This window comes from Camelina sativa, chromosome 3 (assembly GCF_000633955.1).
Source record: "Camelina sativa cultivar DH55 chromosome 3, Cs, whole genome shotgun sequence".
Lineage (NCBI taxonomy): Eukaryota > Viridiplantae > Streptophyta > Magnoliopsida > Brassicales > Brassicaceae > Camelina > Camelina sativa.
The window spans coordinates 9,625,017-9,640,526 of NC_025687.1; the positions used below are offsets into that span (position 1 = coordinate 9,625,017).

The following is a 15,510-nucleotide window of genomic DNA, read 5'->3' on the forward strand; positions in this document are numbered from 1 at the left end:
GAATTTGATAGTAATGGGATATCTCTTTGTAAGCAATTGCGTTATATTAATCTATCAAATGGAGTTTTTACCCAATAATGATAAAAGGCGAGTTGAGACTTGAGTCTTTTAACGCTTGTGGCTCTACAGTCTCTAACTATACAATCGATGGGCAAAAAAATATTCTTAAAATTGTTTAAATCTATATTTTCCGAATTGATCTAAATTTGAAGAATTCAGACACCGTAAGTTTTTTAAGAACTTGGCAAGAAAAGGTTTACATAGCACAAAAAAAAGGTTGATATCGGTTTGAAGCAAAGCAAATCACAAATATGAAAATCCGGATATACTTTCTGCGTTGGAGATAATACATGCATATAGAAGTGTTTCTAAACATATATACACATATAAACTTGTATATTTATTGAATTTTTATAAATTAAGAAGTAATTAAAATCTGAAGTTTGACATTTGAAATGAATATGGTAATTTTTTTTTAAATGGTTTTCTTTCTTGTGTAATTTTAAAGTTATATAATATCTAATCATCGACTCTTCGTATATGAATCATAAATAAAAAAAACAGAGCTGATTACTAACTTAACTGGCGTTTCAATTGTTTTGGTTGATAACTTTCTTCAACTAATTTGCCCCCAACTGAATCTAATTTCTGTCAACAATTATATATTCCTTTAGTTAACAGAAAAAAATATATCTGAAGAGAGTACACAGTTTGACTCAATAGACTAAATCCTAGAGCCACTAATCTGCCAAAACCACCAAATTAATCCGCCAAAATACCGCTGATTTTGTTTGGTAGTTAGAAGAACCGTTTAGAAATTCTAATTATAGCCTAACAAAACACGTTGTTTTGTGTGTGAAATTTATTTTCAGTTTTTAAGAGTAGAGAATACAGAGCCTTTACACAAAGTTTGATCTCGTTCCACAGTGTAAAAAGCTTGTCATGACAAATCAATGAATCTCCGGAAGAAACATAAAAAAAAAAGAGAGAGCTACTTTTGGAATCGTTGTCGTGTTCTATAACTTCTCATGCTGCTTTTGGACGATATTGCGTGTCATCTCTCTCTCACATCCTCGTAGAAAAGGAATATGTAACATACTAACATGTGGCTTTAGCATCATTGATATCATTTTCTATGTAGAAAAATATAAACAGAACCAACACAAATTACCACCGAAGCAATCAATATAGGTAAAACCTTTTTTGTCGTTATGATGTAAAAAAAGTTACTTTACCTATAGCAAATCACAACATTCATCAAAACATGACCGAAGCCAAGCATACATGTGTTATCGACAATATTCAGCCAAGAACAATTATATTGTATTCTCACTTCTTCAAACTCATTGATTACTTGTAAAGGTTTGTATAAGTTGTGGCATCTCATTCTGATGTTTCAGCACAAACTTATCCATGAACTCGGAGCTTTTCATCTTTAATATAGTGAAATAGTTGATGTCTTCTTTCTCCACAAGTCCTCTAGAGAGAAGCAAAGAGATCACCTGGTTCCTCGGTTTGATTCTCTTCTCCATGCTCAGACCCAACACCACCGGTCTTGCAACAATGTCACGCGCGTGCAGACCAATGTTGTTTATGAGGTACTCCATCGTGTACATTATCTTCTCATCTGAAACATTTGCACAGTTTGGGAATCTCATGATTGCTGAGACGAAATCTTCTTTAGACCAACCAAAACGTTGGAACAACTTAAACTTCCGTTCCATTGTTGATTCGCTCGTGGAATCAAAGGCTACCATAGCGTGAACAAAACCGGCCTTCTTGGGGTCATAACCATATCTGCAAACCCTGTTCAAGACCTCGTTGAACCTTCTCTCTGAAGAAAAAAAAGTGAAAGGAGACGCTTGAACCAACCACTTGATGCTTTTATCTGGAACACCAAGCTCTCTACAGATAGAGATCCGGGGAGATACACAATGATCAATCTTCAAAGAGAAGCATCTGTATCCACGCTTGAGACACTTGACAACACTTTCTTCCTCTAAGAGTATGCTCTTGAGGGAAACATAGCAAGGGATCAGTCTTTTCTCCAAGCTGAAAGATAGCGTTTTCGGGCAAGAAGAGATCAGCTTCGCAGTATCAGAGGGCGAGAACCCGATGGAATTGAAAAACATGAGCTTGGGAGAGATAACGCCCTCTGGGCTCAATGACAGGATACGAGGAAAAGATTTGATGACATTGGTGATTTGGTCATTGGTGAAGCCATGGTTCTTGAAGAGAGCAAGAACAGAGTCTGGTTTCTTGGAAGCAACCAGTTTGACGAATCTTGAATTTGATTTAGCTGATTCCAAAGACAATCCACAAGAATTCACCAGATACGAAACTGTAAAAGACTCCGAACACTGGGCTTGCTTTTGGAAATCATCTGATTTCACTTGGTGTGACTGTGACACTGAACACAATGTGCTTCTTCTACTCACCAAAAACCCTAGATTGACTACGACGGCGGAAGAATTAAAAGCAAAATCTCCGATATTTCTCCGGAAAGATGGAATTATACAAACCCTTCTGCAGTGTAACAAGCTCGACGACATCAATACGCGAAAACCCTAATTCTAAAGCCTAAGCCTCTTTTCCAAATCTCAATTGAAAAAAAAACAAATATAAAAATCCGAACTTTGCAATAATCTGGCTCAACTGAGAATAGAGGTGACGATAAGATCTGGGTCACACAGATCTAACAAAATGGTCTTGCATAGACTTCACGGAGATGTTGTTTAGTGGGAGAGGAGCTACTGAGCTAGCTCCGAAGGACATCTTGGCTCACAGTCACAATTTGCGACCACCATGGATGAAAACGGGATATCTCAAAATGTAGCCCCTTTACTTTTTTGGATTCACAGATTCCCCTCAAACTGTATTAAGTTACACAATAACCCAAAATATGTCACAAGACAAGTTACATAACTAGACTGTGTAAATCTTGCAAATTGACATCAATAACTTATAATCTTGAAATTTTTTTAAATATTGGAAGATTGAACTAAAGACAATGTTGATAGAAAACTATAAACCAGAAGTCCAGAACGTAACTGATTGCATAAGAAAATGTAGGGGCGTTTAAAGAAATGTCTATAAGAAGATTAAACAGCAGTTCAAAAGAGAGAGAGAAAAAAAAAAAAAAGAGAAGAAACGCATATGTTCCCTCTCAAACTTCAGTGTAATCTCTGTGATTAGCTTCGAAATGTGAGAGGGTAATGAATCTATTATATCCTGAATATTGTTTCAAGTCCCAAAACAAGGCTCTTCACGTCGTTAGATAACTCATCCTGCAATAAGGTTTCGAGTATCATCAGCTTAATTAAAACACGGTTCATTTTAAAACAACATTTTCGATAAACCAGTACTTCTCAAACTTACCCAGTAGTTAGTTTTGAGTTCGTCCACGGATCGCCTAGAAATGTGACTGACAAGCTCGTCCTCTATACCAAAGTGCCTCCCATATATTTTCCGTTCTTCAGGGTTAGACGCAATGATCTAGTAGTAGTAAAACAAAAAATTAGTTTTTAAACAAATGCAGAGAAACTAAAAAAAAAAAACAGTCAATCAATGAAAGAGATAGAGGTCTCAATACCTCAATAGACACCTGTTCTTTTCTTGCATAATCAACAACTGGGTTCTTGTTCTTGTTAATAGATGCAACACGCCCAATGTCCATAAACACTCTTACATTCTCAATACTTTTGACAATGCAAATGGGAGTTCCAACCTAAATCATTAACACGACCATTTTGTTAGGTCTGTGACCCAGAAGACATGCGTACAATGATCTTCATGAGAAAAAATAGGATATACCTTGAGAATTCCATCCGTGACTTCAACTCCGAGGATTATTGGGTCTTTCTTTCTGAAGATATGGTCTGGTAAAATCTGAAGGACACATGGGAAAACTGCTTCACAAGCTGTTTCTTTCTTTTTCTCTTCTTTGATATTCACGATGTAACTCTTAAACTGTTTTAACAGATCATAGATGGTATCGGCACAGAAGATTTTTACTCCCATTTTGTCAGCAAGTTCTCCGTCCTCTGCAGTTACTTTCACGTCAAAAGCCAAAATCGTTGCCAACTCTCTTTTCCTCTCTAGCATTACACCAGCCTTCTTGATATCCTTCTCGTGCACAGGTCCAATGCCAATACCACTGACAGGTATGTTTACCTCAGGGGACTTCAAGAGCTCGAGCAATGCTTCCAAGGACCCTAATGTAGACGCTTGTACATAAACTCCTTCATCACTTTTCTCAATCTGGTTCATAAATGAATCAATATCTTCCATGGCATTTTTCTTGGCTTCTTCCAAGTCCTAATTAGGTCCAATCACACGCAAGGCAGTACCAGCAATGGCGTGTTCAAGACCCTATTGTAAAAACGAAAAATATAGGAAACATTCGTTCAGGATGTCCTCATTATTTTAGGAGGCTAAATAAGTACGATCAAGGAAAAAATAACAGCAATTGCAATGTTAGAGATAATCACCTGTGCTGCAATTTTGATACCCTGTGCACCCTTTACTTCTCTTTGAGGCAGATAGGTACCCTGAGACATCAGACCAAGAAATTGTCATTGTATAAAAAAATGGAATGTAGAAAGTTATTTGCATAAACCATGTTTCCCTAGGAATAATAGTAACAAGAGGAAAGGGATGGACTATCTGAATGTACCTTCACCCGCATCTCCTTCATCGGATGAGGAGTCAATAATGATCTAATAGTTGTTACAATTGGTCCCTGAAATAGAAGAAAGGAAAAGAATCAATCACATCAAGTTTCAGCTTTATGATATACTTGACATATTACATGTTTAGGTATGACCCCTGTGTTTTCTACTTACCTGTGACCCACAGACAACGATTTTATCACCTTCATGGAGTACACCATTGACCAAAACAACATCAATTGTAATACCTTGGCCTTCAATATTTTTGACCTCGAGGACAGTACACTGTCAACCAGTTTAAGAAAATATATGAAAGTTGAAGTAGTGCAGAAACGATTCATTACCTAAAAGAGGAATGAGACAAACCTGGACTTTGTCAACATATGTGAGTTTCTCGACCATTGTTTTCTGAGCCAAATGAACCAACAACAGCAAAAGATCTGGGATCCCTTCCCCACTGAAATATCAATATCCAATAATCCATAGTGAGCATGGTTTACCTCTAAAGAACTATAATTTGAAGACAGTAAAAGAATTTCAGACCTAATAGCGCTAGTAGGTACAATACTGATAGTTTCTCCCATTGTTCTGTTCTCGTAATAAAGCTTAGAGTTGAGACCTTGTTCCCCGAACTGGGTTATAACCTGGACCAATGAAACAATATTATATTATAACATATGAACACATCCTTTTTCACCCTAAAATATTAAAACCAAAGCCTCAAGACGTAGAACTTACCTGTGTTAGCCTCATTTTGAATTCATTAACCACATCACTTGATTGTTGCATCATTGCCGTCATTATAGGAGCATTCTTGCTTCTTTTCCACCCGTATAGCAAATCCACCTGAAAGTTGGAGGTTTTATGCCATAAATTAGTGACCACAGAGAAAACCAAACACATCCCAGCAGAATGACAAGAAGTCTCACCTTATTCAAGGCAACAATGAACTTTGCATTCCTTCTTCTCAAAAAATTCAGAGATTCTATGGTTTGTGGCTTTAGACCATGCATTATGTCAACCACTAGAACTGCAAGGTCACACAAATTTGAACCCCTTGAACGCAGATTTGTGAATGACTCGTGTCCAGGTGTATCGATAACCAATAGACCTGGCACCTGGATTTTTGCGACAGAAATTAACTCCTTGGTTCTCTCCTGTATGTTTTCTGCAGGGAAATATGTTGCACCAATCTGTTGAGTAATACCCCCAGCTTCACCTTCCTGAACATTTGTTCCTCTGATGCAATCCAACAACTTTGTTTTACCAGAGTCAACATGACCCATGATGCAGCAAATGGGAGAGCGAAGGTTTCCTTCTACTTCTTTAGCAATTTCATTCAGTACTAAGCTTTTACCCTTTTTAGAAGTATCCTTTGGCCGGGTAACATCATCCACCTTAGGGATAGCTTTTTTTGTAGCTGTTTTAGACTTGCCTGCAACTCCAGCCTTCTCTGTTGGTCTACCTGCGACGGGACCTGTATTGAAATCCAAAATATTAGATAAAGCAGACAAAAGATAAAAAACCACAGACTGAGANCCCGAACTGGGTTATAACCTGGACCAATGAAACAATATTATATTATAACATATGAACACATCCTTTTTCACCCTAAAATATTAAAACCAAAGCCTCAAGACGTAGAACTTACCTGTGTTAGCCTCATTTTGAATTCATTAACCACATCACTTGATTGTTGCATCATTGCCGTCATTATAGGAGCATTCTTGCTTCTTTTCCACCCGTATAGCAAATCCACCTGAAAGTTGGAGGTTTTATGCCATAAATTAGTGACCACAGAGAAAACCAAACACATCCCAGCAGAATGACAAGAAGTCTCACCTTATTCAAGGCAACAATGAACTTTGCATTCCTTCTTCTCAAAAAATTCAGAGATTCTATGGTTTGTGGCTTTAGACCATGCATTATGTCAACCACTAGAACTGCAAGGTCACACAAATTTGAACCCCTTGAACGCAGATTTGTGAATGACTCGTGTCCAGGTGTATCGATAACCAATAGACCTGGCACCTGGATTTTTGCGACAGAAATTAACTCCTTGGTTCTCTCCTGTATGTTTTCTGCAGGGAAATATGTTGCACCAATCTGTTGAGTAATACCCCCAGCTTCACCTTCCTGAACATTTGTTCCTCTGATGCAATCCAACAACTTTGTTTTACCAGAGTCAACATGACCCATGATGCAGCAAATGGGAGAGCGAAGGTTTCCTTCTACTTCTTTAGCAATTTCATTCAGTACTAAGCTTTTACCCTTTTTAGAAGTATCCTTTGGCCGGGTAACATCATCCACCTTAGGGATAGCTTTTTTTGTAGCTGTTTTAGACTTGCCTGCAACTCCAGCCTTCTCTGTTGGTCTACCTGCGACGGGACCTGTATTGAAATCCAAAATATTAGATAAAGCAGACAAAAGATAAAAAACCACAGACTGAGATTCTTCCTTTTCAAGTGTTTCTACTGACCTGAATCATGTGCCTTTGATGCAGTGTCTTTTAATTCTTTCTTAACCACAGGCTGAGGTTTTTCCTCCTTATCATCAGGATCACCCTCGATGGTAAAATTAGTTTTTGCATCCCACAAATCATCCTCATCACCATTCTCTTGTGATACATCAAGAGCTCCATGTTTCTCTTCTGTATCTACTGATTCTATTATACCAACCCTTTTATCGTCAACTGAAACCAATTCATGCAAAGTACCTGGTTCCTCTGGATGACTTTCCTTTGTTTCTACATCACCTTTCATCTGGACAGAAGCAGAGCTGTTTGCTTTTTGGCAAGCTGATTTTTTTCTATTGCCATAAACAGGACGTTTTGAGGAATCACCGTTTTTATCTGCAACAAGAAGACCTCCAGCATCAGTCAACACCTTGTTCTTGTAAGCCTCATTCTTCGAGGCTTCACGCTTTTGCTTCGCTGTTAGAAGCCCGCCCTCTTGCTTCTTCTCCATTCTCCTTATCTTCCTCCTCTGCCTAATCTTTTCAGCTTCCCTTTCTCGCTCTTCCTCAATGCGGCGCTCCTCTTCCTCTTTCCTCAATCTCTCTTCTTCTTCCTTCTTCTTCCTCTCTTCAGCTTCTTTCCGCCGTGAAATGATCTCTTGCATCTCTCGAACATGTTTAGGAACTTTCTTCTCCGCTACTTTAACATTCACATCATTCTTCTTACGCTGTGATGGCTCAAACAATGGATTACCTTGTTTGTCCTCCTCAGCCTCCACAGAAGACGCAGCTGCTTTCTTGTCCCTTTCCTTCTTCTTTCTCCTTTTCTTAGCTGCAGCCGACTCAACAGTCTCTTCTTCTTCTCCATTCTTCCCACCAGGTGCAACTACCTCAGACTGTGAAGCTTTAATATTCTCCACTTTAGATGCTGGTGAAACAGGAACATCCCCAAGTTCAGCGAGTATCTTGTCCAAATCATCTTCACCATGTGCAGTCTTTCCACTCTTCTTCTTCTTCTTCTTCTTACTCTTTGAAGTTACTCCTCCAACCTCATCACTCTTAGTAGCAGAGTCATCATCCTCGCCGTTCACAACCTTCTCTTCCTCACCTTTAAGCTCCGTACCAATAGAAACATGGTCGTCGCCTATCACACATTCAAGAATTCCCATAGATGAGACAAGGGGGAGATCATCGTCCCCACTCCACGAACTCGAATTCCTCGTATCCATTGATAAAAATCAAATATGAATATAACCTGTGATTAAACAATACAATTAAGGTATCCGATCCGATTCAATAACTCCAGAATCAACAACAAACAAATCAATCAATAAACCAAACGACATTAAAGCAATAAGGTGAGCGAAGATTACCTTAATATGTAATGGGTTTCGCTTCATATTAGGCAAAAACAAACTAGGGGAGATTTACTGAAACAACGAAGAAGAAGGTATCCAACAAAGATCGTTCTTTCTGGGGGGGGGGGAGAAGGGTAAGTAAAACAAACAGCTAGAGAGAGCCTTTCGTTCTGGGAGACAATTTTGAGAATTCTAGGGTTTCGTAAATTTCTTTTGGGTTCTGTTGCGTATTTATAGATTTCGATCGAGAATGCTTAAAAAAGGATTTTATTGAGACTAGGTTAAAATAGCTCAAACGACACCGTTTCTGAAATTAGGAAAGTAAAAAAGGAATATCAAATAAATAAAATAAAATAAAAAGAGAAGAAAAATTCGTCACACGGAAAGAGGAAAAAGTCACAAAACAAAAAATTCAAATTAGAACTGCACAGATCTCTATCTAGCTCAAAGGGAGGAAGAGAAAGAGACGAGGATCATCTGATTTGATTTCCAGGAGATAACAATGTCGAGCGATAGCGACGATTTTGACGAAGATGAGCTGCTTCAGATGGCGTTGAAGGAGCAATCTCAGAGAGATCTTACATACCAGAAGCCTTCTTCCGCTGCTTCTCGTAAGCCCGTCGCGAATTTAGTGCAGCAGCCACGGAAACAGAAGACGGCGGCTGCTCCTCCGCCTAGGAAGTCTACTGGAGGTGCGAAGCCGTCGATGGATGAGGATGATGAATCGGAGGTTGAATTGCTTAGCATTTCGAGCGGGGATGAGGATGTGGGGAATGATCCGGGAAGAGACGGTGGTGGAGGTAGAGGAAGACGCGGAAGTGTTAAGGAGAGAGGGAGAGCGCGGAAGGAAGATAATGTAGCTTGGGATGGAGTGGAGCCTGATTGCTGGAAACGGGTGAATGAAGCTGAGGTACGGTGGTATCTATCATGTTTGGGATTGATCTGGCTTCGATTTTGATTTCGGCGAGATTCATTTCAAACTCAGAATTTGACTTCTCTTTTGGCTGTTGTTGTGTTTGCTGCATTGTTTTGATTTGAAGTAGCCATAAGTAATCGTAGCTTGGTTGATTGAGTTTAGGATTTGAAATTGAAAAAAAAAGTTCAGTTGTGTGATTTGAATAGTCTGTTCATGGAATATTGTTGAGATCTTTGGAAAGGATTCAATGTGCAGAATTGAGATGTGAAAGACTCAACATAAGGCCATTGGTTAAGTTAGAATCATGGCATCAGGCAGATTTAGTTGGAAATATGAACATTTCACTTAAATGCTGATGTCACTTGGCAGCTTGCCCGCAGGGTTCGTGATATGCGGGAGTCAAGAACAGCAGCACCCGTGACTCAAAAGCTTGAGCGGAAGGTATCTGGAGGCAAGAATGCGGTTCTTACCAGTTTGCAATCATTTCCTCGAGGCATGGAATGCATTGATCCACTAAAATTAGGGTACCAACTACTATCTTCCATTTGTTTTGCTCACCTTGAAAGTCAATCTGATTGTTTATTCTACCTCTGAGAACATGATATGGTAGGGCGTATCTAAACATGGCTTTTTGTGTACTTCGTAGGATAATAGATAACAAGACTCTGAGATTAATCACTGAGTCATCAGAAAGTCTTTCCAAAGCTGAGAAAGTAGATAATGCACTTAGGGGTATGTATTTCTTTATGACCATACTTAACTTGAGGTTGATTATTAGCTCTTACACCAGACTTGTACAACTTCCGGTTTTTTAAAATATGACTCGTCTGAGAGAATTTGCAGAAAAGTTGGTGTACATTTCTGACCATTTCGATCCCAAGCTATTTCTTTCTCGCATTCACCAAGAGACAAGTGCAGCGGACTTGGAATCTGGTGCCCGTGCTCTGAAAAGTGACTTAAAGGGTCGTAATCTACAAAGGAAACAACTGGTGAAAGATAATTTTGACTGCTTTGTCTCGTGTAAAACAACAATTGATGGTATGTATTATTTTCTCAATGGGTTTGGCATACATTTACTTTAATCTTATCTCTTGTTGATGTGAAGTCTACTACCTTGCTTTAAAGATATTGAATCAAAACTGAAACGGATCGAAGATGACCCTGACGGATCGGGAACTACTCATTTGTTTAATTGCATGAAGAGTGTGACATCACGGGCTAATCGTGCTTTTGAGCCACTTTTTGAAAGACAGGTTGGTATGGTCACATACTATTGTTTTTTGGTGTTGTCCTAGCCTCTTGCTATCTGCTTAAGACTTTTTCGCCTTTATTCGTAGGCCCAAGCTGAGAAGATCAGGTCTGTACAAGGAATGCTTCAGAGATTCCGTACACTCTTCAACTTAACCAGTATAATTCGTAGCAGTATTAGCAAAGGCGAGTATGATTTGGCTGTTCGGGAATACAAGAAGGCGAAGTCTATTGCTCTCCCTTCTCATGTATGCCTGCCCCATTCATCAAACTCTTAAGACAGATACCACTCATGTTTCTTCCAGCATTCACTTGTTAAATTATTATTCACTTGCATTACGCAGCTCGTGAAAGCATAGAGTAACACGTTGCTTACAGGTCAATATACTCAAGCGTGTACTCGAGGAGGTTGAGAAAGTGATGCAGGAGTTTAAATGCACCCTTTACAGGTCTATGGAAGATCCAAAAATAGATTTTACGAGTGTGAGTTCACTATTATTACTTCTATTATAATGTGAAGCACTACTGAAATGTACATTCCAACTTTCATTCAAAGAAGTTAAGGATCCTGGTGCTTTTTTTATAAAATCGCTATCAATTTAAGTGTACAATACAAGTTTTCATGTTTCCCTTTTGTAAGATTATGACTCACCAAATATATATTTATACAAGACATTTATGTATCATTCTCTCCCTTTTCTTCCTCTGCTGGATGCTAAAATTTTTTTGCTTAATTTAGCTGGAAAACACTGTGAGGCTTTTGCTGGAGCTGGAGCCCGAATCAGATCCTGTTTGGCATTACTTAAATGTTCAGGTTAGTGTATTAGACGTTGTTACTCTTTTCACTACCGCTTTCCTAAGTTAGTGCTGAGTAGTGTTTAGTTTCCTGCTAGTTTTGCTTTTAATATCCTGGCTCTCTTAGCCTCTGCTATTTTGCATCTCTTTTCCTTCATAGTTGTGGTCTTAGTTGGCACCTCTTTAGAAACACACATCACATACAGTTTCTTAGACTATTTGTTAAAGAATGTATCTAAAGTTTTCTGGCTTGGTTCATTCTATTATCAGAACCATAGGATCCATGGACTGCTTGAAAAGTGTACATTTGATCATGAAGCAAGGATGGAAATTTTGCGCAACCAGGTGCATGAGAGAGCTCTCTCTGACGCGAAGTGGCGACAAATTCAACAAAATGGTGTTCAACTTGTGAGTTCAACTGTGAAGGCAGCTGTATTACTACAATAAATGCAAGATTCAGGTTTATAGATGATAACAATTTGTATTTTCTATAATCCTTCAGTCAGAATACACGTCTTCTATAGAAGATAACCAAGTTCAAGTTGACCTACCATCAGTAGAGTCGGCAGGGAAAGAACATGATGCTTTGAGGGGAAGATATATCAAAAGATTGACAGCTGTAATCGTATATCATCTCCCTTCATTTTGGAAAACAGCTCTTTCTATTTTCAATGGGAAATTTGCCAAGGTATATGATACTCCTATGTGCTCTGCTTCTGCAATATATTAACTTTGTATTACAATTTTGTATGTTGAGGGCAGTGCCTATTTCTTTCTTTATTCAAATGGAGCTAAATCTTTACTTTGATTTGATTTCTACAAATTCAGTCTTCCCAAGTTAATGATATCAGTAAAGCTGAGGAGAAAGTGGAAGAGGTGAGGTATATAAGTCATTCTTTGGAAGAAGTTGCTGTGATGATACGCAATACCATTTCTGTTTATGAAGAAAAGGTCATCTCCTTTTCTGTCAACTGATGTTGTCATACCTTTTCTCTGCCATACTGGAAAGATGAACCTGTCATCTGTTTTCATTCATTAGTTCTAATACTTTTCCCCCTGATTATGATTGTGTAGGTGCAAATCACATTTCATGATTTTGACGAATCATACATTCTCCACCCATATATGAGTGATGCCATCAACGAAGTATCAAAAGCATGCCAAGCTTTTGAGGCCAAAGAGTCAGCTCCCCATAGTGCTGGTATTTGAATCTCTTCTAAAGCTTGAGCTTGTTGTTTTGCTAAAATATACTGAGATTATGTATACACGTTTTGGTTTTGGCAGTCATGGCACTAAGAAAAGTTAAAGTGGAAATCACTAAAATATACATCCAAAGGCTTTGCTCTTGGATGAGGGCGTCTACAGAAGGAATATCAAAGGAAGAGACGTGGATCCCAGTTTCTATTCTTGAAAGGAATAGATCTCCATATTCCATCTCTTACCTGCCCCTTGCATTCCGTTCAGTTATCATCTCTGGGATGGAACAAATTAATCTGTAAGTTTCTAGCATCTTGCAGTTACATGTATATATCCAAATACTTAATCTTGTGTACATTAATAGTTACAACATTTTTCTATTACTTTGTAAGAGTTTTTTTATATCTATGAATGCTAGCTAGACAGTATTACTCTACTTCTCTCTCTCTAGTTAGAGAACAAATTGGCAGTTACCATTCCATTTTTATGATTTTGGTTGTCCGTACTATAATCACAAACTATACTCATATGACTTGTGTACAAGTGGAGAATAAGATACAAGTATCTCATGAGGTGTTGCCTTATATGGCTGTTGATTTCTGCCTACTATGTTTACTCCAGGATGATTCTATCTTTAAAAGGTGAAGCTGCTAGATCAGAAGATATGATTGCCCATATTGAGGAAATCCTCATATCTGTTAGACTTGCCTTTTTGAACTGCTTTCTGGATTTTGCGGGTAAGCCTTTTACACCAAACTTTCGTGATAATACATGTTTACCGTTGCAGACAAAAAGAAATGACGATGGTTATGTTGATATGCTTTTTTCCATATATTTAGCTCACTTAGAGCAAATTGGCGCGGACCTTTCTCAAGGCACCTCAAAGCGAGAGAGTTGGCAAAATGGATATCCCAACGACCACCAGGAAGAGCCATCAATCAATGCCCCTGAAAGTGTCGTTGATCCTCACAGGCAGTTGCTGATGATCTTAAGTAATATAGGTTATTGCAAAGACGAACTTGCCTCTGAGCTTTACAACAAGTACAAATATACTTGGTCACAGTCGAGGTGGGTCTCTTTCTTATTAAACTCCATTGGTGCTTTTTTAACATCAACAAATTCCTATCTCTGCTCTAACCGGCAGAGAAGTTGGACAAACTTATTCATGCTTGTTGTCTCAAGTCTCAACTGCGATAGTCAGTACCAACTTCCTAATTTTATAATCAAAACTTTGATAGTCAGTGAGAAATTTTATATGGTATTATATATAACTGGCTAAGCCCAGTCGTCTCTTAAATATTCCAGGGGAGTTGATGAAGACAACAGTGATCTTCAAGATCTAATAATGTCTTTCTCTGGTCTTGGTGAGAAGGTCCTTGAACATTACACTTTTGCTAAGGTAATGCCCTAATCGGCTAAGTTAGCTTTTACTAATGCTGGCCCTGTGTGTTAAAGAAATGATGCAGTTCTATTGCATCTATATGTCTTGTACCCAGGCAAACTTGATCAGAACCGCTGCAACAAATTATTTGCTGGACTCTGGTATTCAGTGGGGTGCGGCGCCTCCAGTAAAAGTAAGTGGCAAGTTCACTCTCAGCTGTGACTTTCTTGGTCCTTAGAAGAATCAATGAAAAAAACACTTTACCCTATTTTCTCAAGAAACGATAACTAAACCTTTCTTCAGGGCATACGAGATAATGCTGTTGAGCTGTTACACACTCTGGTTGCTGTCCATGCAGAGGTAATACCGTTGCTTCATCCTACCAAGAGAGTTGGACATTCGAATTTCTATAACAATTGCTTCTAAACATCACACTTGAGTAATCCTACTGCTAAACCAGTTAAACTTATACTAAGAACAATAATTAACAGGTATTTGCGGGTGCCAAACCACTCCTGGACAAAATTCTTGGCACTTTGGTCGAAGGTCTGATTGATACTTTTCTCAGTCTTCTGGAAGAAAACAGATCTGACGACCTGAGCTCAATAGATGCAAATGGTTTCTGCCAATTGATGCTTGAGGTAAATAAATTTTGTTGGTGTTCTCAACTTTATTTGAGTGAATGGGTTAATACTTAAACTAGTTATGATGCGCGTATCTGATTTTATAAACTATGATGCAGCTCGAGTATTTTGAGACTATACTGAACCCATATTTGACGGTCGATGCAACCGAGTCACTTAAGTCTCTGCAAGGAGCTGTGTTGGAGAAAGCTACAGAGAGTATAAGCGAGTCAGTCGAGAACAACCCGGGAGGGCATCAACGGAAACCAACACGTGGCAGTGAAGATGCAATTTCAGATGACAAACAATCATCCGTATCCCCAGATGATCTCCTTGTAAGAACATTTCTCCTTAACCACCACTTGATATTTACCATCTTCAATACTTAAAACCTTACAGATTCAGCTAAAAGCGGTTACTGTTGCTGCTTTAGGCTCTTGCACAGCAATGTACAAGCGGAATGCTTCAACTGGAGCTAGAGAAAACCCGTTTGAACAGTGCATGTTTCGTTGAGACCATCCCGTTGGATCCAATGCCGCCAGCTGCCTACTCCAGCACATCGATGGATTCTCCGAGCAGAAACCATAGAGAGCCACAGTCAGTGGGTTCTCCGGTTCAAGGTAGACCAAGGCGAAGATAAGAACTTCTCTTTCTTACTCTGATTCGAAGCGCGTTGGTGATCATGACATGTTTTTCTCAATATACTGTATTCGTTCTAATTGATTATACATCACTAATCTTGTTTTCAATGTAAATTTACATGTTTTCAACATTAACTTTTCTCATGAAATCGATCTTGATTGTGTTTTCATCCTCCTGAACCATGTATCAGATTTAAAAACCAAAACCGATCACATACGGTAAGAAA

General features: G+C 38.7%; 2 protein-coding genes and 1 pseudogene across 3 annotated transcripts; 1 reads left to right on the forward strand and 2 right to left on the reverse strand.

Moving 5' to 3' along the window:
• LOC104776235 (transcription termination factor MTERF6, chloroplastic/mitochondrial-like) lies at positions 1,189–2,851 on the reverse strand. Its single transcript, XM_010500263.2, has one exon. It carries the CDS (start codon positions 2,550–2,552, stop codon positions 1,344–1,346), a length of 1,209 nt encoding a protein of 402 aa, XP_010498565.1. The 5' UTR covers positions 2,553–2,851; the 3' UTR covers positions 1,189–1,343.
• On the reverse strand, positions 2,995–8,699 carry LOC104776236 (annotated as a pseudogene).
• Positions 8,878–15,457, forward strand: LOC104776237 (exocyst complex component SEC5B). 2 transcript variants are annotated; one of them, XM_010500264.2, is made up of 21 exons: positions 8,878–9,392; positions 9,768–9,922; positions 10,045–10,130; positions 10,242–10,436; positions 10,524–10,651; positions 10,736–10,894; positions 11,025–11,129; positions 11,386–11,460; positions 11,712–11,849; positions 11,944–12,129; positions 12,270–12,392; positions 12,516–12,642; positions 12,726–12,936; positions 13,260–13,375; positions 13,478–13,706; positions 13,944–14,037; positions 14,135–14,212; positions 14,323–14,379; positions 14,511–14,660; positions 14,762–14,977; positions 15,076–15,457. In XM_010500264.2, exons 1-21 carry the CDS (start codon positions 8,985–8,987, stop codon positions 15,280–15,282), a joined length of 3,243 nt encoding a protein of 1,080 aa, XP_010498566.1. In that variant the 5' UTR covers positions 8,878–8,984; the 3' UTR covers positions 15,283–15,457. The 2 variants fall into 2 exon arrangements, with proteins under 2 accessions (XP_010498566.1, XP_010498567.1); XM_010500265.2 differs by having other exon boundaries at positions 9,307–9,392; positions 9,779–9,922.